Source organism: Rhinolophus hipposideros, assembly GCF_964194185.1.
Source record: "Rhinolophus hipposideros genome assembly, chromosome: 23".
In the NCBI taxonomy this organism is placed as follows: domain Eukaryota; kingdom Metazoa; phylum Chordata; class Mammalia; order Chiroptera; family Rhinolophidae; genus Rhinolophus; species Rhinolophus hipposideros.
The window spans coordinates 37012095-37036084 of NC_138069.1; the positions used below are offsets into that span (position 1 = coordinate 37012095).

A 23990-nucleotide genomic window follows, 5' to 3' on the forward strand; every position below is an offset into this window, starting at 1 on the left:
CATTGTCATCAGGCATAAACCTCAGGGGCCCTGGTGAAATCCCCCAGCCCACCCTTGAGCAAAGCTGGTTCTGAAGCGAAATGGCTAAGGCACGGCTGTTCACTCAACAACGGCACAAACAAAACCCAATGGGAAGGTCTGCTTCCCACCGGAGAAACCGAACTGTGCATGGAAAATTCCATGCCACCGTTCAAAGGGGCATTGTGACCTAATAAATTTAGCTGCATGGGTTATTAAAGGCAACTGTAAATTCTGCCTGAGGTTCCCCCCTCCCTTCCACCCCCTGCTTTTCCCACAGCTGAAACGCATGTTAAAATGGAGAAAGTTCTCAAAGAAGCTTAGTGCCTGTTTTGATTGCATCTGACATGCCAGGGCCAGGATGAGGGATGCCTCTGGAAATGACTTGTTACTGAAGTCGTGACCCCAGGAATGCCAGCCTGGAATCTCCACTGAAGGCCTCAGAGTCTGGCATCTTGGACCTCCAGCTAAAGAAGCCCAACAGTAATTGGATCTGCAGCCAGCCAGAGCTGGGAACACTTCCCTTTGCTGGCTGGTTCTAACACCCAGTGTCACCAGAGAAGCCCTGTCAGAGTGAATAATCCATGTGCCCTTGTTCGCGGGGTTGGCAGCGTAGGTGTCCTGACAGGTCAAGCAGCAGTGACAGCGATGTATCGTTAGGGATTAGTGCCAACTTGACTCCCATCTGATGGAATTTAGCTCTGCTCAGCCCTTATTCTGCAACCTGTGCGATCTCAGGATCAGAAAATAAAGTAAAAAAGGCAGAGCTCAGGGTTTAGAAAGCATTGCCTGGGGAGTAGCATACATAGCCTCTCTTTAACTTCTTCTTTGGTATTTTTAAGAGAGACCTTTGGAGATAAAGATTTTGAAATTCCAAAACGATGTACAGAATGGGTCCTTGTCAAATAAATCAACCAAGAAAAATAAAACCGGCAAAGAGGTTTCTTTTTTTTCCAAGGGCTGACTCAGAGATCCATTTCTGTAGCAATGCCTACATGTGTGTCTCCCAGGCCATCTGCAGGGATCTGGGAGGGAAGGGGGAGGCTGTAGAGACGGGTCCTCTGCCTGTGGGCTGCCTCCACAGAGCCTGTTCACACGGCTCACAGAACAAGTAGGCTTTTGACTTTGGAGGCACAGCTCATCTTTACCACTTAGGCCTTAAGAAAAGGCAGCGCATCAGGCAAGGCCGTCCGCTTTGGAGGTAACAAGAGCTGCTTTCAAATCTCGCAATGAGGCTCCAGTCAAATTATTTAACCTCTCTGGACTTCTGTTTCCTTACTGGTAAAATGGAAGCACAATAATCACTACTCCCAGGGTTACAGTAAAGATGAAATAAGGACAGGTATGAACGCCAGACACATAATAGGATATCACTACAGAAATTAGACAGTATACAGGAAATTACTATGATGAGAGATTGCCCAGCTTACCAACATACTACAATCACTCAACCTGGCTCCAAACAGTTTATCCGTTTTTAAAATTAAATGCACACTCTGAAAAAGTCATATAACACTCAAAATTTACATATTTTATTTTACATAAATTATACCTCCAAAAAACTGCCACTGAGAAGGACACTCAAAGTAATATGCCGCTGAACATTCAGCAAATGTTCCCGAAATACCTACTATATGCCAGGTCGTCTATCAGAGTCTGGGGACAGGTGAAAGGATTCTACAAGAGGTGTTTCACAAATAGCTCCTCACGGGGATGGGTACATGGCCTCAAAGGTAACCACTGCGACAGGCAGGCACTCAGAATGAAGTTCTAGATGCTTGCCATTCCCACTGGGGTGTGGCAGAGGAGAGGCCAGCGTACACCGTCTAACTGGAGATGGAAGGGAAACGGTGAGGGGCCACTACGGCTACCCTTGGGGCTGGCTGCGCCTCTACCTGGGAGCACTAGCCACACTGCTTGAGCGCACGACGAGTGTTAAGAGGCATGGTCTGTGGCCAGGCATTGCTGGTGCCAGTAGTGCGTGCTGGGCAGCTTGTTTCCACTTCAGGGGCTCACAGTCTCACGAGGGAAATGTCAGCATCACTAAGGGATGCAGAAATACAGGCTGAGATGAGCAAAGGGTCAGAGTCCCGTAAGAATGTGCCGGAGAGGAATTTCACAGCCTGGAGAGGCCGGGGCGGCTTCCCTCAAGAAGTGACCCTGTCGCTGAGAGCTGAAGTATGAATGGCTGTTACTAAGTGGGGGTTTGAGGAAGAAAGGGAGAGCGAGGGCAAAAGGGAGGCTGGAGGAGGGTGGGGTTGGACCCTGTGGGCTCTGGGGCCCACGACAAGGGACTGAAGCTGATTTTAAGAGCCAAAGGCAGCAGAAAAAGGATTTTAAGCTCGGTCTGTATTTGAGAAGCTTGCTGCGGCTTGCTGTGGCTCGGAGAACACTTTCCCTGGGGTCACAGTGGGAGCAGACAGGTAAGAGAGAAGGTGTCGTGGTCTCTCGAGTAAGAGAAGATGCTGGTGTGGATGAGTTAACTGGCAGTGGAGATGGAGACGAGGGGAGAAGTGAGAGGACACGGTTAGAAGGCAGCTCCCCCCCAGCTCCCTCTTGGTCCTACGATGCAAAGAGGAAGATGGAGTCCATACTCTCACGTCCACTTACCACTCATTGCGGCCCAGGGAAATCTGGGGGTACAGGGCTGGGCAAACCCATGAGCTCTTGAAGGCGGCAGGAAGACTAGAGACTGACGCTTAATGTTGGGCATTGGTGGGGGACAGTCTCCCACCCAGGTATGCCTTTGGGAGACAGGACCTATGCTTCCTTAGCTCCTGTCTTCTCCCTGAGCCATCCCCACTTTTAGGATGGGAAATGAACTGGCCTTATAACCACTCCCCGCCACTCGGTCCCCACCACAAAACCAAAGTCCCATAGAGACCTGGAGCATTTGCTTTGGTCCAATCTTTGGTCCTAGGTGCCACCCCCTGCTCCGTGGGACAGAAAGCAAGGGATTCATCTTCCCTGAGATCCAGTGTCCTCCTCCGAAAAATGCTGAGAATAACCTCTGCCTTGTAGCATAGTTCAGAGAACGAAGTCACACAACGTCTGTAAATCCCCCAGCACTGTGTCTGACTGAGTCGGTGTCTAGTAAGTGTCCATTATTCTAAGGGAGAGGTTAAGTCCAAAATAAAAAAATGCCATCCGGCGTCCTCAGCCCCTTTTCTCACTTTGTCACAATCTGCAGTGGAAGGTGGTGACGGTGGGTCTCAGGAGGCTCAAAGACCCAAGTAAGATTCGTTTTCATTTGTGCTCAGACCCAGGCCTATATTCTCTCTGTCGTCTTACAAAGTGGAAGCTGAAGGGGGCATATGAACACTGTGAGACTGGGGACGCCTCCGTGAGAAGGCTACTAGGCCTGGAGGAGTGGCAGGGACTCCATCTGAGCTCCCCACATTGCTCTGCATCTTCCAGTCCTGTCAGCACAGCTTCCACCTTGAGGAAGTGGGGACCAGCTTGGAAAAGGGCGGATCCCAGGCAATGGCACGTGTACAAGATCGTGGGTAATGGAGAGGCGTGGAGAGTTGCTGGGTACAGGTCATTGGGGCGGCCTCCCGGGGTGGCCCCTGGTATGACACAGATGCACAAACTTGAGCATCTGTGAGTTAGGGACTAGCTGTAGTCCATCTTCAAATTTATACTTGCTTCCACTCTTGGAAGATAGTCTACATACTGAATTATGTTACTTAAATCTGTCATGTTGACAACGATGATATAATCGACAGCTAATAGGTATTAACCGGCTACTTTATTTCGCGTCGGGTGCTTTGCTAGATACAAGACATGCATTATTTCGTTTAATCCTCTCAGCAACTCTGGGGGAGGTGATTCTGTTGCCTCTTTTTACAGATGAGAGAGCGAGGCCCTTGTCCAAGGCTGCACAGCTGCCCGTGGAGACCCTGAGAGTCCAGGGAGGCAGCCCGGGACACAGCCTGCGCTCCGAATCCTGACAGCCATCTCCAACGGAAAGCAGCATTTTGGCAATACAACCTGGGTAGCACTCTTTAGTCTTCCACAAAGGGCTGCAGTCCCAACTTTATCTCCCTTGATCCGTAAAAACCACAGCATCACATGTGCCCAGGTTCCCCACAGAGGACCTGATGATATATTTGTCTAGAAATGACCACCACTGCCCTACGCCATTAACTATAAATGGTATATGCGCACACTGTACAGTAGGAAGTTCTCCAATGTGTACACAGATCAAATGAACAAAGTAGCACAAGAACCAATCACACACGGTTAATCACATTTTATTTATTTAGGTGCTCCTGGGAGAATGGCCTCGCAGAGCTGAGGACGGCTGTGGGACTTTGAGAAAACAGCCGGAAGAATCTTGGGGGGAGGGTCTGAGGCCCAGAGCCAGAATGAGCCCCCAAGAGAGGGGCACTGCCATTGAAGAGACAGTTCCTAAATGACAGAAGCAGGAGAACATGCTCTGAAAACAGGAAAACTGTCAGAGTGAAATTACTGTGTGACAGGAGTGAGAACTGCCAAACAGAAATTCTCTAAGTAACAATATGGGTGCAATCAATAGCAGCCTCTAACCATTTGAAGCACTTTATGAAGCAAAGGTGTCTCGGAACTATTTTTTTAAAAAAATACATTTGTTTAGCATATCAGTCTCCCTATAGCATTCATATCTCCAAGATAAACTGTTCAACAACTTATGTTTCATGTGTGCTTGTTTTGTGCTGTTTGGTCTCTGGCCCCTAAAAACAAAGCAGCACACTCAAAACATAAATTTAAAAAGACAAGAAAATGAAAGCATCGTGGAATGTCCTTTTTCCTTTTACCACTCCAAAGCTCCTAGGGATCTTCCTGGTTAGAACCTTAATTATGGAAATTCTCATTTGTATTACATGATTTATTTAAACCCCTGTCTTTCCAAGAGAATAAAATCCAGGTTTTGAAGCACCTTTCAAAACAATTTATTCTTCTCCACTGACTAACTGCTTTGGCCGGCAATCATGAATTTATAGTACATTATGCCAAAGCAAAACACTCTAATAACTTAATCAAACATTTAAAATCCAGCTCACAGCCATACAATATACAGAAGCAGTTCTCTCAGCTCTCTCGTTAAAGGTCAATCACCATTTTTATTCCAAACCTCCGCATCTTGGAAAAGTGCCCCCCCCACACACACACACACCACACACACAGAGCAAGAGAGAAAGAGAGAAGTATATAAGCATTTTAAGATTCAAAGTTGGCTGACATATTCCCAAGTTTAGAGCAATTCTCCTTGTTACATTTTGAAATGACAAAATTGATTCTTCAGACATTCTTTAAATTCTAGCAAAAAATGATATAAAGAAAGAGAATAAAACAAATGAACCTAAAGAACTGGTTCTTTCGATCTTCAAGGCATTCAGAGAAGAACTTCGCACAATTCTAATCTGCTTATGTGGCCACGCCCCCACCAGGACAGTAACCGAGAAATATTAATGATAATTTGTATCATTTTATCTGTTTGGCTTTTTATAGTAGGTTAGTAGATACATACTTTCTGACAATGCCCTCATTCCTATCAGACAGAAAACACTATTAAGCTCATTTATCTGATGAAAAAAACATACTTTGACAACTTCTGATGGGAGAACAGGGACAGGAAGGCAATTTGGGATGTATTTGGCATGGGGTGTTTGGCCTAAGAGATGGAAAAAGCCAGTGAGTAAAGCTGTAGTCATTGGCCTGCTTAGTCAAATAAACTGCTCTCTCTCTTGGTTCATCTCTCTTGGCCTGTGATGATGACGAAGACAGGGAAGAGAAGGAAGGTTCAGAAAATGGCTAAATACATCGAGTGGTAACTGTGGGAGCACTTCCCATGGCTAATGTCATGAGTGCCCCATGACGTGGGTTAACAGTCATGCCATGTGCACATTGAGCCTGAGAGTGAGCTGGAGTGTGGGCGCTCTGCAAAACTCAAAGGAGAAGGTGAGAAATACAAGGTGCAGAAGGTCCTGCCAGCCATTCTGCTCAACGAACCTGTGCCCACAAATGACCTTGGCTTAGAGACGTGAGTCTCCTTTCCCGTCAGCCTCTCAGGCCTCAGGCACGACTCCCAGCGAGCATCTTGGCAATGGGGGCGCCAGTGGTCAACGGTGCTTTTCATATAAAATGGTCCCGACTGGTCTTGTGTATGGGAGATAGAATCAGCGATAATTTCGAATATTTTCCATTTTTATTTTTGGTGCCAACTTTAGGAACGAACCTGTTTTTTTTTTTTTAAAGGCAACTCCACTCAACAATGATTATACCCATTTAACAGATGGTTCCTGGGGCTATTAAGAAACATGCCCAAGGTCGCATGGCTGGGAAGTGAAACGAGAAGATTTATCCAGGTTCAAGTCCAGGCCTATCCAAACTCTAGAGTCCATGCTCTTAATCGAGAACCATACACTCAATCTCACTAAATCAGCAGATCTAAGGGCCTGTGGAAACTTCTAGGCAGTGGCCCTTGCTATTCTTGCCTCCAGCCTAAATAAGCCTGTCTTGGAGATTCTCCAGGAACACATATCTTTTTTTTTTTTCCAGTTCTCTTTAAGGGACTGCAGTGAAATTCTTATGAGCATTTACTATGAGCCAGACAGCATCCTAAATTCCTCTCATACATGCCATTTAGTTTTCCCAACAACCCTATGAGGCAGACATACAGGCGTTTTATAGCTGAGGCAACCGAGGCAAAGAGAGGTTCATTGATTTATCCAGAGTCAAACAGCACGTAATGTGGAGCCACGATGCTAGAGCCCATGTCCCTTACCTCTCTGCCATTCTTTCCTCCTACTTCTCTGATTAAATTCTTGTCATCATAAACTTACATTCCTGAGTTTTATTCTCCAGAGGTACAGTCCCGTCCTCCACTAATTGGAAGATTTTAGGTTTACGTCTTCCACCAACCTCCTCCTCATCTGCCTTTGTCCGTCCAGAGGAGGAAGTGTGGAGGGAGAGAATCCACCTGGGCTGGTCTGGGCCACAGGCCGACGGGCCCTCTTGGGTCTTCTTGTGACCCCAAAGTCTTCTTCAGCTTTTAGTTTTCCTCTTAATAGTTCCCTAGTTTTGTGGCTTCCCTTCAGTCTTTCTTGTAATTCTTGAGGAACTGATGGGGAATATATTCCCAGATAGAAGTTATTTTTTTTTTAAATATAACGTAAACCAATCAAAAATCTGTCAACAGTGGTGTTTCTGGCGTTGGCAGGTTACACACCCACACAGACACTGGGGGTTTTTCATGGAGTTAGAGTAATTTAAGTGTAGACAGCGCAGGCGATTCATTTCACAAAGAAAACCCTGTGCATAATTCTGAGTTAATAACAATGGGCAGGGTTTGATGTTGATACAAATGAGGCCCCAGTGAAGAAAAAGCCACATTCATGGCTGTTTGAGGGTCTGGTCTCGAAATGATCAGCTCAAGAAACATAACATAAGTTAATGCTAGTGGGACAAGCAGGGTTCTATGTACCAGAACAAAAGAACCCTTGCAATAATTTAAATATAAATATATATATTTGCCACACGTATGCATTTAAATATGTAATATAATTATTTACTTTACATCTAATTAAAGGGTAAGTGGGAACTGGGGGTTAGAGCTTAAGGACACCCTGTGTTCTGCTTTTTGGAAAAACTGAGCTACGCCCAGGCAACCCAACCGCTCCAATACTACATGCGGCATGAGCATTTCATGGAAGTCCAATTCCTCTCTAGCTTGTTTCCTTGCCTGCAAAATGAGGACACTGGGTAATATCATGTCTCAATCTCCTTCTGCTCCTCTCTTGTTCTGAATTCAGAATAGTTCTGGATTAAATCTTGGCATGGTAGGTGACTTAAATTTTCTAAGCTTCAGTTTTTTATCTCTGTGAAAAGGACATATGATGATTTTTAAAACTACATTTAAAATATTTTTTTTAATCAAAAAATGGTCAAAGGAGAAAAGGAGACATGTGTTGAGCATTCATATGCCCACGACTCAGATTCAACAATTATTTTCATTTTGCTATATGTTTTATTTATTTTTTTATGGAATCATTAGAAAGTAAATTATAGACATAAAGAGACTTGATCATTAGATACTTCAGCATGCATCTCAACAAGTAAAGAGATTTTTCTCACACAACTAGAGTACCATTATCACATTTAGCAAAATTAGTAATTCCCTAACACCCTCTGACATCCAGTCCACTTTCAGATGTCTCCATTTACGTATCCCAAAATATTATTTTATACGTTCATTTCTTCAAATCAGGCTTTAATTAAGAGCCATGAATTGAATTTGGTTGTTATAGCTATCTCTAAAGTCTTTTAAAATAAATCATGTTTTGAAGTGCAACATATATACAGAAAAAAGCACCAAAATGGGCTTGAAGCATTCTTCTCCCAGGGAAGAGACCCACAAACCTCTACCCATATCTAGAAACAGATGACAACACATTGCCAAAATCCCTCCATGCCCCGTTCCATTTATAACCTCCCAATGATAAAGGCCACCCTGACTTTTCATATAATTAGTTTGCCTGTTTTGAAGATTATGTAAATGGATTCAGGTAGTATAGATTCTTTCATGTCTGGCTTTTGGCACTCATTCTGTTTCTGAGATTTATCATGTTGTTACATGTAGCAGACTTTTATGCTGTTGTTTTCATTTGCAATCTATTTTTTCTCATGTTGATGAGCATTTAGCTTGTTTCCAGTCTGGGGCTATTACAAATCGTGCTGCTATGAACATTGTATGCAGTCTTTTTGTGGGGTGTATATCCAGGAATAGAACTGCTTCGTCACAGGATATGTGTATATTCAGCACTAGTCCTCACTGCCCAAGTGTTTTCCAGAGTAATTGTATCAATTAGTCCACAGCAGTCTAGGACAAATGTAGTTTGTTTCATATTATCTTCAACATATTGTAAGTTTTTAACCATTCTGACCAGTATGTGGTGTATGTGCCAAGTTTGACTTTGTATTTCTCTGAAGACTATGGACACAATGAGTATTTTTTCATACAATCATTGGTCATTTGGATGTTCTCTTGTATAAAGTGCCTGTTCAAAACTCTTACCCATTTTTCAACTGGGTCATTTGTCTTTTTCTTATTGATTCGTGAGAGTTCTTTATATATTCTCAATGTAAGCCCTTGTCAATTGCATGCACTGCCAATATCTTCATCCACTCTGTGACATGTTTTTTTCACTTATTCGATATTTTTTGATGAATGAAAGTTATTTATTTTAATGTAGTCCAAGTTATCTACTTTTTCCTTTAAATTTAGTTCCTTCTGTTTCCTGTTTAAGAAATATCAACTACCTTCAAACCATGAAGAAATTTTATGTTATTTTCTGATAGTGCTGTTTTATCTCTCATGTGTAAATCTACAATCCACTTGTAACTGATGGTAAGAAGTAGAGGGCAAGACAGTTTGTTTTCCAAACGCACACCAGTTATTCTATCACAATTCCAAGCTGCTTCATGGTACCACCTTTGTTACACATCAAGTGTACTTTACATCTGAGTCTCCAAGATGATCTTGGCTCTTCTTAACCTTTTGCATTTCCATATAAACTTTAGAATCACCTTAATTTCTATAAAAATCTATTAGCATTTTTATTAGGATTTCACTAAATCTCTATATCAGTTTGGAGAGAACTGACATCTTTGAGATAATGAGTTGTCCAATCCATGAACATAATATTTCTATGTATCTGAGTCATCTGTCATTTCTCCCAGTAATGCTTGTTTTTTTTCGTGTGTTAAGGTTTTGCACGTCTTTCATTAGCTATATTCCTGGGAAGCTGATATTTTTTGGTGTTATTGTAAACATCATTTAAAAAAATGTCCTAATTATGTGTCACTGGTATATAGAAGTTATCCTGATTTGTTGATATATTGATCTAGTGTCCATTGACATTGGGAATTAACTTAGGATTCCTGATAATTTATCTGTAGATTATTTTGTATTTTCTATGTACTCAATACTGGCATCTGCAAATAATGACATAATTCTTTGATTCCAATCCTTATATCTATTCTTTCCACTCCCTCCTTCTCTGCCTCCCTTCTTTTATCATTGCCAGGACCAGGATTTCTAATATAATAATGAACAGAAGTCACGATGACAGGCATCTTGCAGGAGAAACAGTTCAATATCTCACCATTAACTATGACGTTTCTTTTAGGTTATACGTAAAGGAGTTCCATTTTATTCTTATTATTTTAAATGCTCTTAAATCATGAATTAGTGTTGTATTTTATCAAGTACTTTTTTCTTCATCTATGGAGAGGAATGACTTTTCTTATTTACTCTGTCAATAGGATGAATGAATTACATTATTATTTTTGAAATAACAGAAGTTTATTTCTCGTTCATGTAAGAGCCAGATGCATGTCAGCAGGGTCAGAGAATAGTTTCCTTTTGTGTTTTGACATCCTTTAGGTTCTCGGAGAGCTGTCCGTTTAGCCAGCATAGGGAGAGAGCAAGCACGGAGGATTGGGGACAGCGCAGCCCTTCTCTCACGGGATGCTAACACCAAGTCACAGGTCCCCACCTAAAGCCCAGGGAGTTCTCAGGTACACTCCGTCTGTCCTCAGGCCACCTCAGGCCACTCGTTGGGCTGTATGCAACTTGTTCTCTGGTGGACTCCTCGGCATGAGCTCCACGGGCGCTCTGATGGCTGAGTCCCTGAATTTCGTAACAGTCAGCTGTCATTACACTTTACATGTATGGCTCTAGTTCACATTTTATAAAACCTCTGCTTCACGGTTTATTTCCTTAAGAAGTTATTCAATCGTATTCTGGCTTTGGTGCCAAAAGTACACTGGAAATCTGATTTTCTTTCCATTATAAGTGTCTCAGTGAAGAATGTGTAAGGATTATTTTTTTTTCCTTTGAGACCCAATAGTTTTATTAGAATATGTTTTGGTATTAAATCTTCAGGGTCTATTTTTTCAAGCATTCAGTGTCCTTTCAAAATGTACCTTCACATGATCTTTTATTTCAGGAATTTTTAAATTACTGTCCGTTGTGTTTTGTTCCATTGCTTTAGTTTTCTTCCTCAGACATTCATATTGTAAATCTTAGAACTTCTTTGACTGACTTCTGTATCTTTCACTTTCTCTTAAATCTTTTTTACCTCTATATTAATTTATAGATTTTTAAAATATTCTCTTTGCCATTTTCTATTTCTCTTAAAGCATCATCCATTACATTTATTTGCTCCCGAATTCCAGCTAGATTAGTATGTATTATGTATATTTCATATAAAAACAGTAACATTTGTTTTGCTCATGTATCTGTAACTCAAGCAGGGCTTGGCGTAGTCAGCTTTTTTTTTTTTAATATAAATGTTTTGTATTAGAATAGATTAAGATTTACATACGAGTTGGGAAGATAGTATAGAGTGATCTCATGCGCCCTGTTATTTCCATCTTACACTAGTGCAGTACATCTGACGCTATGAACCAATATGGACATGTTATCATGAACTAAAGTCAATGCTTTATTCCCTCATTTTATATATATTTCCCCCTCCCCCATCCTGTTCTGGGATACCATCCAGGATGCCCTATTTATTATACATTTTGTTGTCACATCTCCTTATGTTCCTTTTGGCTGTGACACTTCTTGACATTCCTTGTTTTAGATGACCTAGACAGTATTGAGGAAGACTATTCAGATGGCTTTAGAATGCCCCTTGGTGGGGATTTCTCTGATGTTTTTTTCATTAGACTGTGGTTATGGGTTTTCGAGATGCATATCATAGATGTAAGCTTTTTACATCTGTGTGTCGTATTTGCTGTTCCCCACTCCCGTTTCATACAGTACTTGTGAAAGATCATTATGCAAAGCCCGCATTTTAGGAGTAAGGAGTTATACTCTACCCCCTTGAGGGAAGAAAATCTGTGTAAGTTACTTAGAATTCTTCTGCATGGGAGATTTCTCCTCTCCCTATTTATTTACTTATTCAATTATTTATTTATATCAGTATGGACTCATGGATATTTATTTTACACCTTGGCAATAATCTAATTTATTTATTTTGTTGCTCAAATTGCTCCCGATTTGGCCATTAAAGCTCTTTCAGTTTGCTCCTAAGTCCTTTGATATGCCCTAATAAGTGTAGGTTGTTTGGGGTTTCTTTTTTACTTTCTCTCTGGCACAACACATCTTATGCCGCCGCCCTAGAATCAGCCCGTTCTCCAAGATGCCTTAGTTGCTTTTTACTGGAGAATGGCATTAGAAACCACAGTCGGACACTGGGCATGCTCAGTGTCACTGCCCCTAGGGCCTCCTGCTGGCACAACAAGGGGATGTTTGCTTGTATACAAATCTGTGTCTATTCGCATGTCAATAAATGTATGAATGTACATACATCCGTCCGGATTAAGGGAAGCATCTATATTAGGTTAGACATTCGTTCATACTGATGTCCCCAAGTCTAATCCATTCCCATATGGATCCCTATCGCTATCACCATTGCCTGTTTGTACCCACCATTTCACTAGTGAGAAACCAGTCCCCACCATCTATCATCCATTGTTCAATTGCAATGTACATATACAGTGATTTCAGAATTGTTACCTGTCGCCCTGTGGTAAACAATGTACCCATTAGAGTACAGTACTCAGTGCTGTTCCCTTTGCTTTTAGTCTTACAGACTCAATTCAGTTCCAGATTGACCTTTACCCCTCTCACCTTCAATGAGGTTGACTCATACGAGGTCGGATCAAACAATGTGGTGAATGTTTAAAAAGAAAATTACAGGAAAAGACACATTGCCATTAATTCCCCTCAGAATACTCTCCCTCACATCGAACACACTTATCCCGTCGTTCTTGCCACTTTCTGAAGCAGTTCTGGAAGTCCTCTTTCGTGAGTGTCTTAAGTTGTGCTGTCATAGTGGCCTCGATGTCCTGAATCATTTTGACTTTGGGGAAGAGCCAGAAGTCGCACGGTGCCGGATTCAGTGAATAAGGTGGATGAGGACACACTGTAATGTTTTTATTTCACAGAAATTGCCATATACCAGAAGGGATGTGTGACACAGAGCGTTGTCATGATAGAGGATGACTACGGCACACTTTAAAACACACCTTCTCTCAGCGTAACTCACACCCGACTGACGGCACCAAATAAGTTGAAACTTGTCACACACTGTTACTAAGGTCGACGTGCCACTTCCCATAATGAAGATCCCTGCCTTTCTGTTACATGGCACTCGGCAGCAGCATTCAGCATTTTTTCTGATCACAACAGAAAGGCTCCATGTCACACATTGCCTCTGATATATGGCAATTTCTGTCAAATAAGAACATTATGGGATCTGGTATACTGTGTGACTTCTGGCTGGCTCTTCCCCAAAGTCAAAATGACCATGAAAGGTAAACGTTTTGAATCGATTCAGGACACCGAGGCAGCCATGACAGCACAACTAAAGACACTCACGAAAGAGGACTTCCAGAACTGCTTCAGAAAGTGGCCAGAATGACGGGATAAGTGTGCTCGAAATGAGGAAGAGCATTTTGAGGGGAATTAATGGCAGTGTGTCTTTTACTGTAATAATTTTTTTTTAATTTAAACATTCACCGTATTGTTTGATCATACCTCATAGAGTCATCACAGTCTGCATTCCACTTGGGGACCCTCCAATTTCCAAAAGATTGTAAACACTGTCATGTATTAAGTTTCACTCTGTGCTGTACAACGCTTTGGGTTCTGACAGATGCAAGCGTTCACCATTTCAGTATCCACGGCAAGGTCTCGCCATCCTGAGCCCCTCCTTTCTCACGCTCCACCTATTCAACATGCACCCCGTCTTCCCGGAACCCCGAGCAACCAGACACTGATCTGGATTGCATAAAGCTCTGTTAAGATATGTAAGAAACTGCCAAACTGTCTTCCAAAGGGGCTGAAACATTTTGCATTTTTGCATTATTGAAGAACAATAAAGGAGAGTTCCTGTTACTCCGCCGCCTCACCAGCAATTAGTAACTTCAGTTTTCAGTATTTTCTCCATTCTAATACATGTGCAGTGGTATCTCATTTTGCTTAATTTGCATTACCAGAATGAAAAACTATGTTGAGAATTCTTTCATATGCTTATTTGCTATTTATTTATCTTCTTTGGTGCAGTGTCTGTTCAAATCTGTTGCCCATTTCTTTTTTTTTTTGGGGGGGGGGCTAGTGTGGTTTGTTTTCTTACTGTTGAGATTTGAAAATTCTTTGCATATTTTGTATACAAGTCCTTTACCAGCTATGTGTTTTACAAACATATTCTTCCAGTCTGTGGCTTGTCTTTTCATTTTCCTAACAGTGCCCTTTGCAAAGCAGAAGTTTTTAATTTTAATAAAGTTCAGCTTATTACTGTTTTGTTTCTTTCATGGTTCATGCTTGTGGTGTTTTAGCAAAAAAATATATCCCCAAACCCAAGGTCATGTAGATTTCTGTTATATCTCCTTCTAGAAATGTTATAGTTCTACATTTTAAATTTAGGACTACAATACATTTTAGAATTTATTTTGTGTAAGAAGTAAGGTTTGTGTTTAGGTTCAATTTTTTACACATGAACATCAAATTGTCCTGGCATCATTTATTGAAAAGACTATTCGTTCTCCATTGAATAGTCTTTGTACCTGTTAAAAATCAGTTGACTATATTTGAATGGGTCTATTTCTGGACTCTCCATTACTTTCCATTAATTTATATTTCTATTTTTCACCAGCATCATGCTATCTTGATCACTGTAGCTTTATAGTAAGTCTGAGATTGGAAAGTACAATTTTTCCAAGTTTGTTCTTCTTCAGGATATTGGCAGTATTTATTTTGAAATGACTTCTTTTATTTCTAAATTCTTTTTTTGATTTCTTCACCCCTCCTTTCAAATCCTACTTTTTTCTAATCATCTAATAACTGAGTTTTTAAATTTAGATGTATGTTGTTCTTTTATACTTTAGATGATCTTAAATTTGTGTAGCTTGTTTTGAACTAAGCTATTAGAGTTTTCATCGGTTTTATTAGTACCTTTTTCTCATTGTTTCAATGGAGGTTATTATGTTTCTTATTTAAATTTTTTCTTATAAAAAAACTTTGTATGAGCTTCAATCATAATCCTTTTGGTTGTTTATTTCTTAAATGAAAGAAATTCCCTCTAGTTTTATGAGGAAGGGGTGGGAAGTGATAACTTTTTTACTTTCAAGAGTCTAGAGCTCATTCTTGGTTTTTCTTGCAAACTAATGAAACACAGGGCTTTGTGTTTTCTAAGATACGACTCTTCTGGTGATTTCTAACACTTTCATCAAGAAGTTCTCTTTTCATTTCTACTATTTTGCCTGTTCTGATCAACTACTCCCAGAAGTTTCTTATCAATGATAGGCCTTTCTTTGAAAAAGAGCCTTGTTTTTGTTCGTTTGAAGAGTTTATAGGGCCAAAAATACTCCAAATAAGTCATTATCACATATGGTTCCTTTGTACTTACCATAAATTGGATCTAATCAAACTCCCTTCCGATTTGGCAGCTTTTCTCAGATTGGCCACTTTATTTTATTTCCACTGAATGCATATTGGTAACTTAAATGATATCCTTTTCTCAGGGTCTTAAGAATTTCAGTGACTTTCCCTCTGCTTTCTCTGACAAATGAGATAACACAAAAGTCTTGTAACCATAAGTTGTTTTCTCCCAACACCTTAAAGGGGCAGGGATTTACTGGGATACTTTGTCCACTAGTTTTATTGTAGATGTTGTCTGTGTGTCTTTGGTTTTGCTATCCTAGTTGCTCAGCATGTGTTTATTTGGGAGAGGAGACTTTCAAATATTAAACCAACTTTGCCTTCCTTAAATAAACCAAACTTGGTTGTAATATATCCTTTTTATGTATCACCCAATTCATTTTGCTACTATTTTGTTAGGATTTGTAAAGATATTCATGAAATACATTGGTTCATATTTTTACTTGAAATTCTCTTGGTGGGTTTTGCCATAAAGGTTATGCTACCCAAACGACAAATATCCATTCTTTTTGGAGAATGAATTTATGTTAAATTGATAGTTATTTCTTAAAAGTTAGGTAGAATTTACTGGTGAAGCCATCTGAACCTAGATGTTGTTGGTGAAATGTTTTAATTAAAGATTTCATTTTTTTAATAGGCAAAGGACTACACAGACTTTCCATCCTTTGTCTCAGTTCTGAATTTCACTTAATCTTTAACATTATTAAAATAAAGTTGTTCAAAATCCGCTCTTATCATTTCAATCTTTGTAAAATTCATAGTTATGTCCCCCTTTTATCCTTTGTATTGGTAATTTAGCCTTCTGCCTTTTTGTTTTCTGATCAGTTTTGCCAGTATTAATAATTTTATTAATTGTCTCAAGAATGAAAGTTTGGCTTTTTAGAGTTTTTTTAATATAAATGTGCATGTGTGTGTATTTATTTATTTATATTTCATATACTTCTGCTCTTACTGATTTCCTTTCTTCTACTTTGTTCTTTCTCTAGCTTCCTATGATGAATACTTCCATCAAGAATTTAGCCTTTCCAAGAGAAAGAAATAAAAGGCATCCAAATTGGGAATGAAGAAGTTAAATTGTCACTCTTTGCAGATGACATGATGCTATACATAGAAAACCCTAAAGACTCCACCAAACAGCTATTAGAAACAATCAATGAATATAGTAAAGTTGCTGGCTACAAAATCAACGTACAAAAGTCCATTGCTTTCCTATATACCAACAATGAAATCTCAGAAAAAGAGATAGAAAAAACAATTCCTTTTGCAATTGCAGCAAAAAGAATAAAATACCTAGGAATAAACTTAACCAAGGATGTGAAGGATTTATATGCTGAAAACTATAAGACATTTTTGAAAGAAATTGAAGAAGACACAAAGAAATGGAAAGACATTCCGTGCTCATGGATTGGAAGAATCAACATAGTTAAAATGGCCATATTACCCAAAGCCATATACAGATTTAATGCAATCCCCATTAAAATCCCAATGGCATTTTTTAAAGAAATAGAACAAAAAATCATCAGATTTGTTTGGAACCACAAAAGACCCCGAATAGCCAAAGCAATATTTAAAAAAAAGAACAATACTGGAGGTATCACACTCCCTGATTTTTCCTTGTACTACAGGGCTACAATAATCAAAACAGCTTGGTATTGGCGGAAAAACAGACACATAGACCAATGGAATAGAATTGAGAACCCAGAAATAAAACCACATAAATATGGACAGATAATTTTTGACAAAGAAGCTAAAAACATACAATGGAGGAAAGACAGCCTCTTCAATAAATGGTGCTGGCAGAATTGGATAGCTACGTGCAAAAGAATGAAACTGGACTGCTATCTGTCACCATGTACCAAAATTAATTCAAAATGGATCAAAGACTTAAGCATAAGACCTGACACAATAAACTGCATTGAAGAAAACATAGGTACTAAACTTATGGACCTTGGGTTCAAAGAGCATTTTATGAATTTGACTCCAAAGGCAATGGAAGTAAAAACTAAAATAAACAAATGGGATTATATGAAACTGAAAAGCTTCTGCACAGCAAAAGAAACTATTGACAAAATAATGAGGCAACCAACTGAATGGGAGAAGATTTTCGCAAACAGTTCCTCTGATAAGGGGCTAATATCCAAAATATACAAGGAACTCATGAAACTCAACAACAAAAAAACAAACAACCCAATTGAAAAATGGACAGAGGACCTGAAGAGACATTTCTCCAAAGAGGATATACAAATGGCAAATAGACATATGAAAAAATGCTCAACATCGCTAATCATCAGAGAAATGCAAATGAAAACCACAATGAGATATCACCTCACCCCAGTCAGAATGGCTTTCATCAACAAAACAAATAGTAACAAGTGTTGGAGAGGCTGTGGAGAAAAAGGAACTCTCATACACTGTTGGTGGGAATGCAGACTGGTGCAGCCGCTATGGAAGGCAGTGTGGAGGTTCCTCAAGAAATTACGAATAGAATTACCATATGACCCAGCAATCGCTCTCCTGGGTATCTACCCCAAAAATATAAAAGCATTTCTCTATAGAGACACGTGTACTCCAATATTCATTGCAGCTTTGTTTACGGTGGCCAAGACATGGAAACAACCAAAATGTCCTTCGATAGATGAATGGATAAAGAAGTTGTGGTACATATACACAATGGAATACTATTCGGCGTTAAGGAAAGATGATATAGGAACATTTGTGACAACATGGATGGATCTCGAGAGAATAATGCTAAGTGAAACAAGTCAGACAGAAAAAGCAGAGAACCCTATGATTTCACTGATATGTGGTATATAAACCAAAAAGAACAAGACAAACAAATGAGAAACAAAAACTCATAGACACAGACAATAATTTAGTGGTTACAGAGGGTAAGGGGGTGGGGGGTGGGTGATGAGGGTAAAGGGGATCAAATATATGGTGATGGAAGGAGAACTGACTCTGGGTGGTGAACACACAATGGGATTTATAGACGATGTAATACAGAATTGTACACCTGAAATCTATGTAAATTTACTAACAATTGTCACCCCAATAAAATTAATTAAAAAAAAATTTAGCCTTTCTTCTTTTTAAATATGTACTATACATAATATATATCATAAATTGAGTAATATAGCTTAAAGGCTATACATCTTCCTCTGACCATGGCTTTGGCTGCAATCCACACATATTGTGTGTTTACTAACATTCAGAAAAATATATCGTTTAATTTCCTCTATGATATGTTCTCTGAGAGGTTATTTAGAAGTATATTACTTAATTTCCTAATATTTTGGAATTTTTAATTTATCTTTTTCTTATGACTTCTTGAATATTTCTGTTGTGGTCAGAGGAAATAATCCATATGTTTTAAATCCTTTGATATTTGTTGACACCTGATTTCTAGACCAGTACTTGATAAACATTCCATATATATACTTGAAAAGAATGTTTATTCTACAGTTGTATGCTTTTGTCAAAATTTGCTTTATGTATGTTTTTACTCCTTTATCATTATAAAATATTCCTCTTTATCTCCAACAATGTTTCTTGTTTTAAAGTCTATTTTATCTATTATTAATAAAGTCACCCAACCTTTATGTGTGACATTTTACATGACATTGTCTTTTTGAAGAGACCAGGGCAGTTATCTTATATAATGTCCCACCTACAGGAGTTGTTTCTTCTTAGTTTAATTTCACTTGTTTCTCTATCCTGTTCACTTTCTGGAAACCAGAAGTGAAATCTAGCTAAATTAGATTTAGGGTAAACAGATTTAACAATACTTCACAGGCAATACTTTGAATTTTATATTTTGTCATGTCAGGGACATGATAATTCTAATCTTATAATATTGTTGTATGGGTTAGATCAGAGGGCATAAGTCACGTGCCTAAGGTACTATCTGACACATAGTAGGTAAATATAATACTAGCGTTTCTCAACCTACGCACTATTAACATTTTGGACTAGATAATTCTTTACTGTGGGTGTTGTCCTGTGCATTGTAGGATGTCTGGCAACATTCCTGACCTCTACCCATTACATGGCAGTGCATCCTCCAGTTGTGACAACCGAAAATATCTTCAGATGTTTTCAAGTATGCTCTAGGGGGAAAATTGGTCCCACTTCAGACACACTGGTATAAGACAAAAGCCTAATTATTTGATGAATATTCCACAAGCACTTACTATCATGCCTTATGTAAGGCTTTGAGATTAAGAGTTAAATGGAACATGATTGCTGATCTCAGCACAGTCATCATTTGGGGGAAAGACGTCAGGCAAACAAGGAATTAAAATATGGTGTGACTAAGTGCTGTGACGACAACAAACGTGCTATGAGAGAAGGGACACCCCCCTCGGTCTCGAGCAGGGGTCCTTTCATGGAGAAATAGAGAGATCTGAGTTCAGACCTGCAGGTCAGAATTCTCTCCCCTTTCTCATTGAGCCTCAAGAGATCAAAGCAATAATGATTGTTCTGAGGAAAAATAAACAGTCCAGAAATGAATTATCACGACCTGTATAATTTCCAGCCTGTATTGCAGAAGATGACCAAAAAAGATTAATCTACTACCAAATACAGAGACACAGGTAAGGTAAGTCAGGAGTGAGAGCTAGAGATGGAACGATCAGCCATCTACTTCTTTAGTTGTTAATAGCAAATACATTGTATTTCCCCATTTTATAGTTCTCAGTCTGTTTGGGGACAGACTGAATAACTAAAACCAGATTAACGCTAATCAGGATAATGTCACACACACCCTCCCTCTCGCTGACACTGAAAGACCTTAAATAAAGGTGTCTACCTAGCTGTGCATACTAGTCAGCTGCCTATACTTCCATTCTTCTTCTTAACCAAGCACATCTTCAGCTTGGTCACAATATTAACTCGGAGACTGGTTAGTTGTTTACTAAGCCTGTTTCCTCTAGTTCCTGGGCATATCACTCGGCCACCTTTCCCAGTCTCCCCAGCAGTTTCTGGTGCCTGAGTTCTAGCCCAAGGTATGTACGAGGGGGAGTGACATGTACCCTTTCCAGGTCTTGTCCATGAAAACACTCCACGCACAATCCTTCATGCGATTTTCCCTTCCACTGGCTTGATGCAGACAAAGTATGGTATCTTGGAAGGCCAGATGTAAAGATGGCAGGGCTAAGGACTGGAGAAAACCCAGGTCCTTGAGTCTCCTTGCAGGAGAGAGGCCCAGCAACCAGGATTGCCCTTACTGGGTTTGATATGAATAAGAAATGACTTCCACAGGGTTAAGCCATGAGATTTGAGGGTTTATCTAGTACAGCAGCTAGCCTTAACCCTCTAATAAGCCAAAGGAGAGAAATAGCCAGGTTTACCCTGCACGTGTAATACCCTTAGTCCCCCGACATGCGTGGTATTTCAGCCATGTTCACCAAGTCAAAGAAAAGTGCCTTTGCCAGAACATTTCCCTGATATTCCCTAGAGTTAAATGGGTATGTGAGAGGCTATTTGCAGGACCATTGCTAAAGATCACACTTCATCTAATGTCTGCAGCACAGAAGTATGAAAGGATGTGGGCTTTGATGTCAGACAGACGTGGCTTTGAATCTTGGCTCCCCCCTGACAATTCTTTGGCTTCATCTCCCTGGGCCTCTATTTCTTCATCTGCAAAATGAGGGTAATAACACCTCACAGGAATTTTGTGGGGATAAAATAACAGCACATAAAATACTGGCACAGTTCCTAGCATGTCGAAGGTACTCAACTAGTTCCCTCCCAACAACCATGAAATTAATGAATTGGAAATTTATTTACTCTTCTAATCAGAAGATTAAGTAAGAGGTGGCCTTTTCACTAAGAACTGTATATTTATTCTTCCATAGAAAGGTTGCCTATTTCAAATGAAGGAACCAGGTCCAACAAATACTTGTATTTTTTTCCTTGCTCCAAGTAAAAAGCAGAATTTAAGATTTAAGAAACTTAAAAACAAAAGCATAGAAAGAAGCAACATTCATTATTTTTATAACTATTTTCCCTTATAAGAAAATGTCATATTTTCACACCAACAAGAGTAGAACATATGCTGATCTTTGACCCATCAGGAGAGCAATAAATGAGACAATTCACACGACAGAAGGAAGCATGGAGGATTTTGCTGGGTTCCACCCCTTTTCATTCCCATGTTGCCCCCGACAGAATGATCACGGGCTGACAAGTTGGTAACAGGCGCCCCACCTTACCCACGCCCATCTCTGTAGGTGAGATCGGACAACAGGTCAAATGGAACGACCTTCTGGGTAATGTGTGGAGCAGCGAGCTGTTGCAGCGCCCCCGTGCATGAGTGCAGAAGAAGGAGGCTGAAATGTCAGGCCAACCAGGACTGGAGGCAAGCATGGAAGAGAGCCGCCCACCAGCATGACTAAGTGCTCTTGGGGACAATCCCCGCTCAGAGGGCAGAAAGCAAATATCCAGATGTTATGAGCTGCCAGATGTGATTAACTGAAGAAAGGTGAAGCTGCCCGCTTAACCATCTGAGCACAGCCTCCCTCATCAAAGTGACCTAAGAGTTTTCTGCTGAAGCATTAATCAACAAAACAAACGGGGGCCCCATCCATCTCCCATCCTGCCCCTTTTCCTCTCTCCCTCTGATAGAGTCAGAACAGCGGCCTATTTTTAACCCACTGGCAATGTATTCTCTCGTGGAAACGTGTGGGCTTCTTGACACAGGCTGAGTCTTGTTCAGAGGAGATACATGCACTCTGAAGCCTTCCTCCCCTTTGTCCTTCCTCTCCCATGAGAATGGGGCAGAGAGGGCGCAGGGAGGAGGTGAGGGCCTGAGGAGGGTGGTGCCCTCTGACACTGGTTTCCATAACCGGAACTAACTGCGGGCCTCTTTCTGCCAAAGAGAAGGCTGAGGTTTGAGCCAGAAGTAGACCCACACACAGATACCAAGAGAGAGCTCAAGGCTGGGAAGAAGAAAAACCAACCCCAGATGCCAATTCTAGCATCTTTTTTTTTTTTTCTTTAAATAGTGCTTATATGAATTTTGTGCTTCTGTAACATGAATCTAATGTGCTTTGAATATAATAGCAAACATTTTATTAAACATTGGAGACTTTTTTTTGGGGGGGGGGGGAAGGTCACAATGAAGCCAATTTGCAAAAAGCTAAATAAATCAGACTTCCAGAAAGGTGGCTGTGCTGTACTTACAATCGCTCCAGCTGCTTCAGATCCTGGAAGGCGCCTCTCTCGATGACGCTGACCTGGTTGTCTTCCAGATGCCTAGAAGCAGAGACAGCGTGGTCAAGGACAGGCGGGGCCCGGGATATTCACACTAGACTCCAGGCCATGCAGGTGCAGGCACTCAGGCCCCATGACCCTCAGGTGCTCCCCACAACCCTCCACAAGATCAGTATGGTGGGATGAGAAAATGCACATCCCAGCTTGGTGTCACGGTAACCAGGGTTTCGCCGCCTGCACACTTCTACCTGGCAGATTGGTTTCCATGCCTCTATTTTAAGAATGTTCTCAGCAAATGTCCCCCCAAGCACTGCAGGATGTTTCACAGAAAAGGAAGAGGTAAAAGCTGCTTCTTATAAAAACCACACATATAATGAGCATCTCTTCCCTTGGAGTTCCCTCCCTCGGGGATTCAAAATTACTTCCTTGAAAAGGGCCTTCTCTGCTCACTCTGTCTCTGGGTCTCCTAGTAGAAATGGTGGCGCTATTGTTGGACAACTGCCTGTGACGAAGAAAAACCAGCCTGGTGCCAGTAACTCCACTGCCTGGGGCCTGGCTGTTCCCAACATGAGGCTGATGGTCACAGAAGCTGGGGCTCCCAGGTCACGGGCTCTGCTGACCTCCAAAGTCTTCCACGCAGGTGTTTAAAAACCGAAACACTCTGCTTAAACGAATTGGGTTCATGCATGTGGCATAATCCTAAGAATTGAGCATGCAGTGAAACATCTGTTTCCCTAACTTAAAAAAAAAAAAAAGTGGCAACTTAAACTGGATTAGCTGGATGTTGGGAAAGGAAGCAATGAAACTGCGTAGTTTCCATCGGGGGCTGCCCCTGTGGCTGAATGGGACTTGGGGGGGATGTCGTGCTGACTGAAGGATGCTTCTTTGGAGGGTGGAGTTTAGGAAGGTCCGAGGGTTGCTCTGGATTAGGCAGGAAGAGAGGCACCCTGAAGCACCTGAAGGAAAGGCTGAAGGAAGGCAGAGGAGCCCCGAGGAGGCTTAGCACTCTGTTCAGAAGGAGTCCTTCCATGACAGCCCTCCAGCTCTCACACATTTCAGAACGCCCTGCACTTCTTAGGCTTAACACTCGGGCCGCTGCGACTTTCAAGTCTAGCTCCCCAAGACGCCTAAGGACCAAGAAGGGAAGACCTTCCGTTCGTCTTCATCCTCCCAGGCCTAGCAAGTCACCAGCACACTTAATTAAGGCTTACGGAACGGATGAAAAGCTAATGGGGACTTTGGGCCACAGCACATACTGATT

At 40.9% G+C, this 23990-nt stretch overlaps 1 protein-coding gene across 1 annotated transcript in view; it reads right to left on the reverse strand.

Moving 5' to 3' along the window:
* SLIT3 (slit guidance ligand 3) overlaps positions 1 to 23990 on the reverse strand; it is a 561455-nt gene that overhangs the window by 487550 nt on the left and 49915 nt on the right. The window contains exon 3 of the mRNA XM_081035897.1: positions 22700 to 22771. Within this exon, the coding sequence (XP_080892023.1) occupies positions 22700 to 22771 (72 nt within the window). The remainder of the gene's footprint in view (positions 1 to 22699; positions 22772 to 23990) is intronic.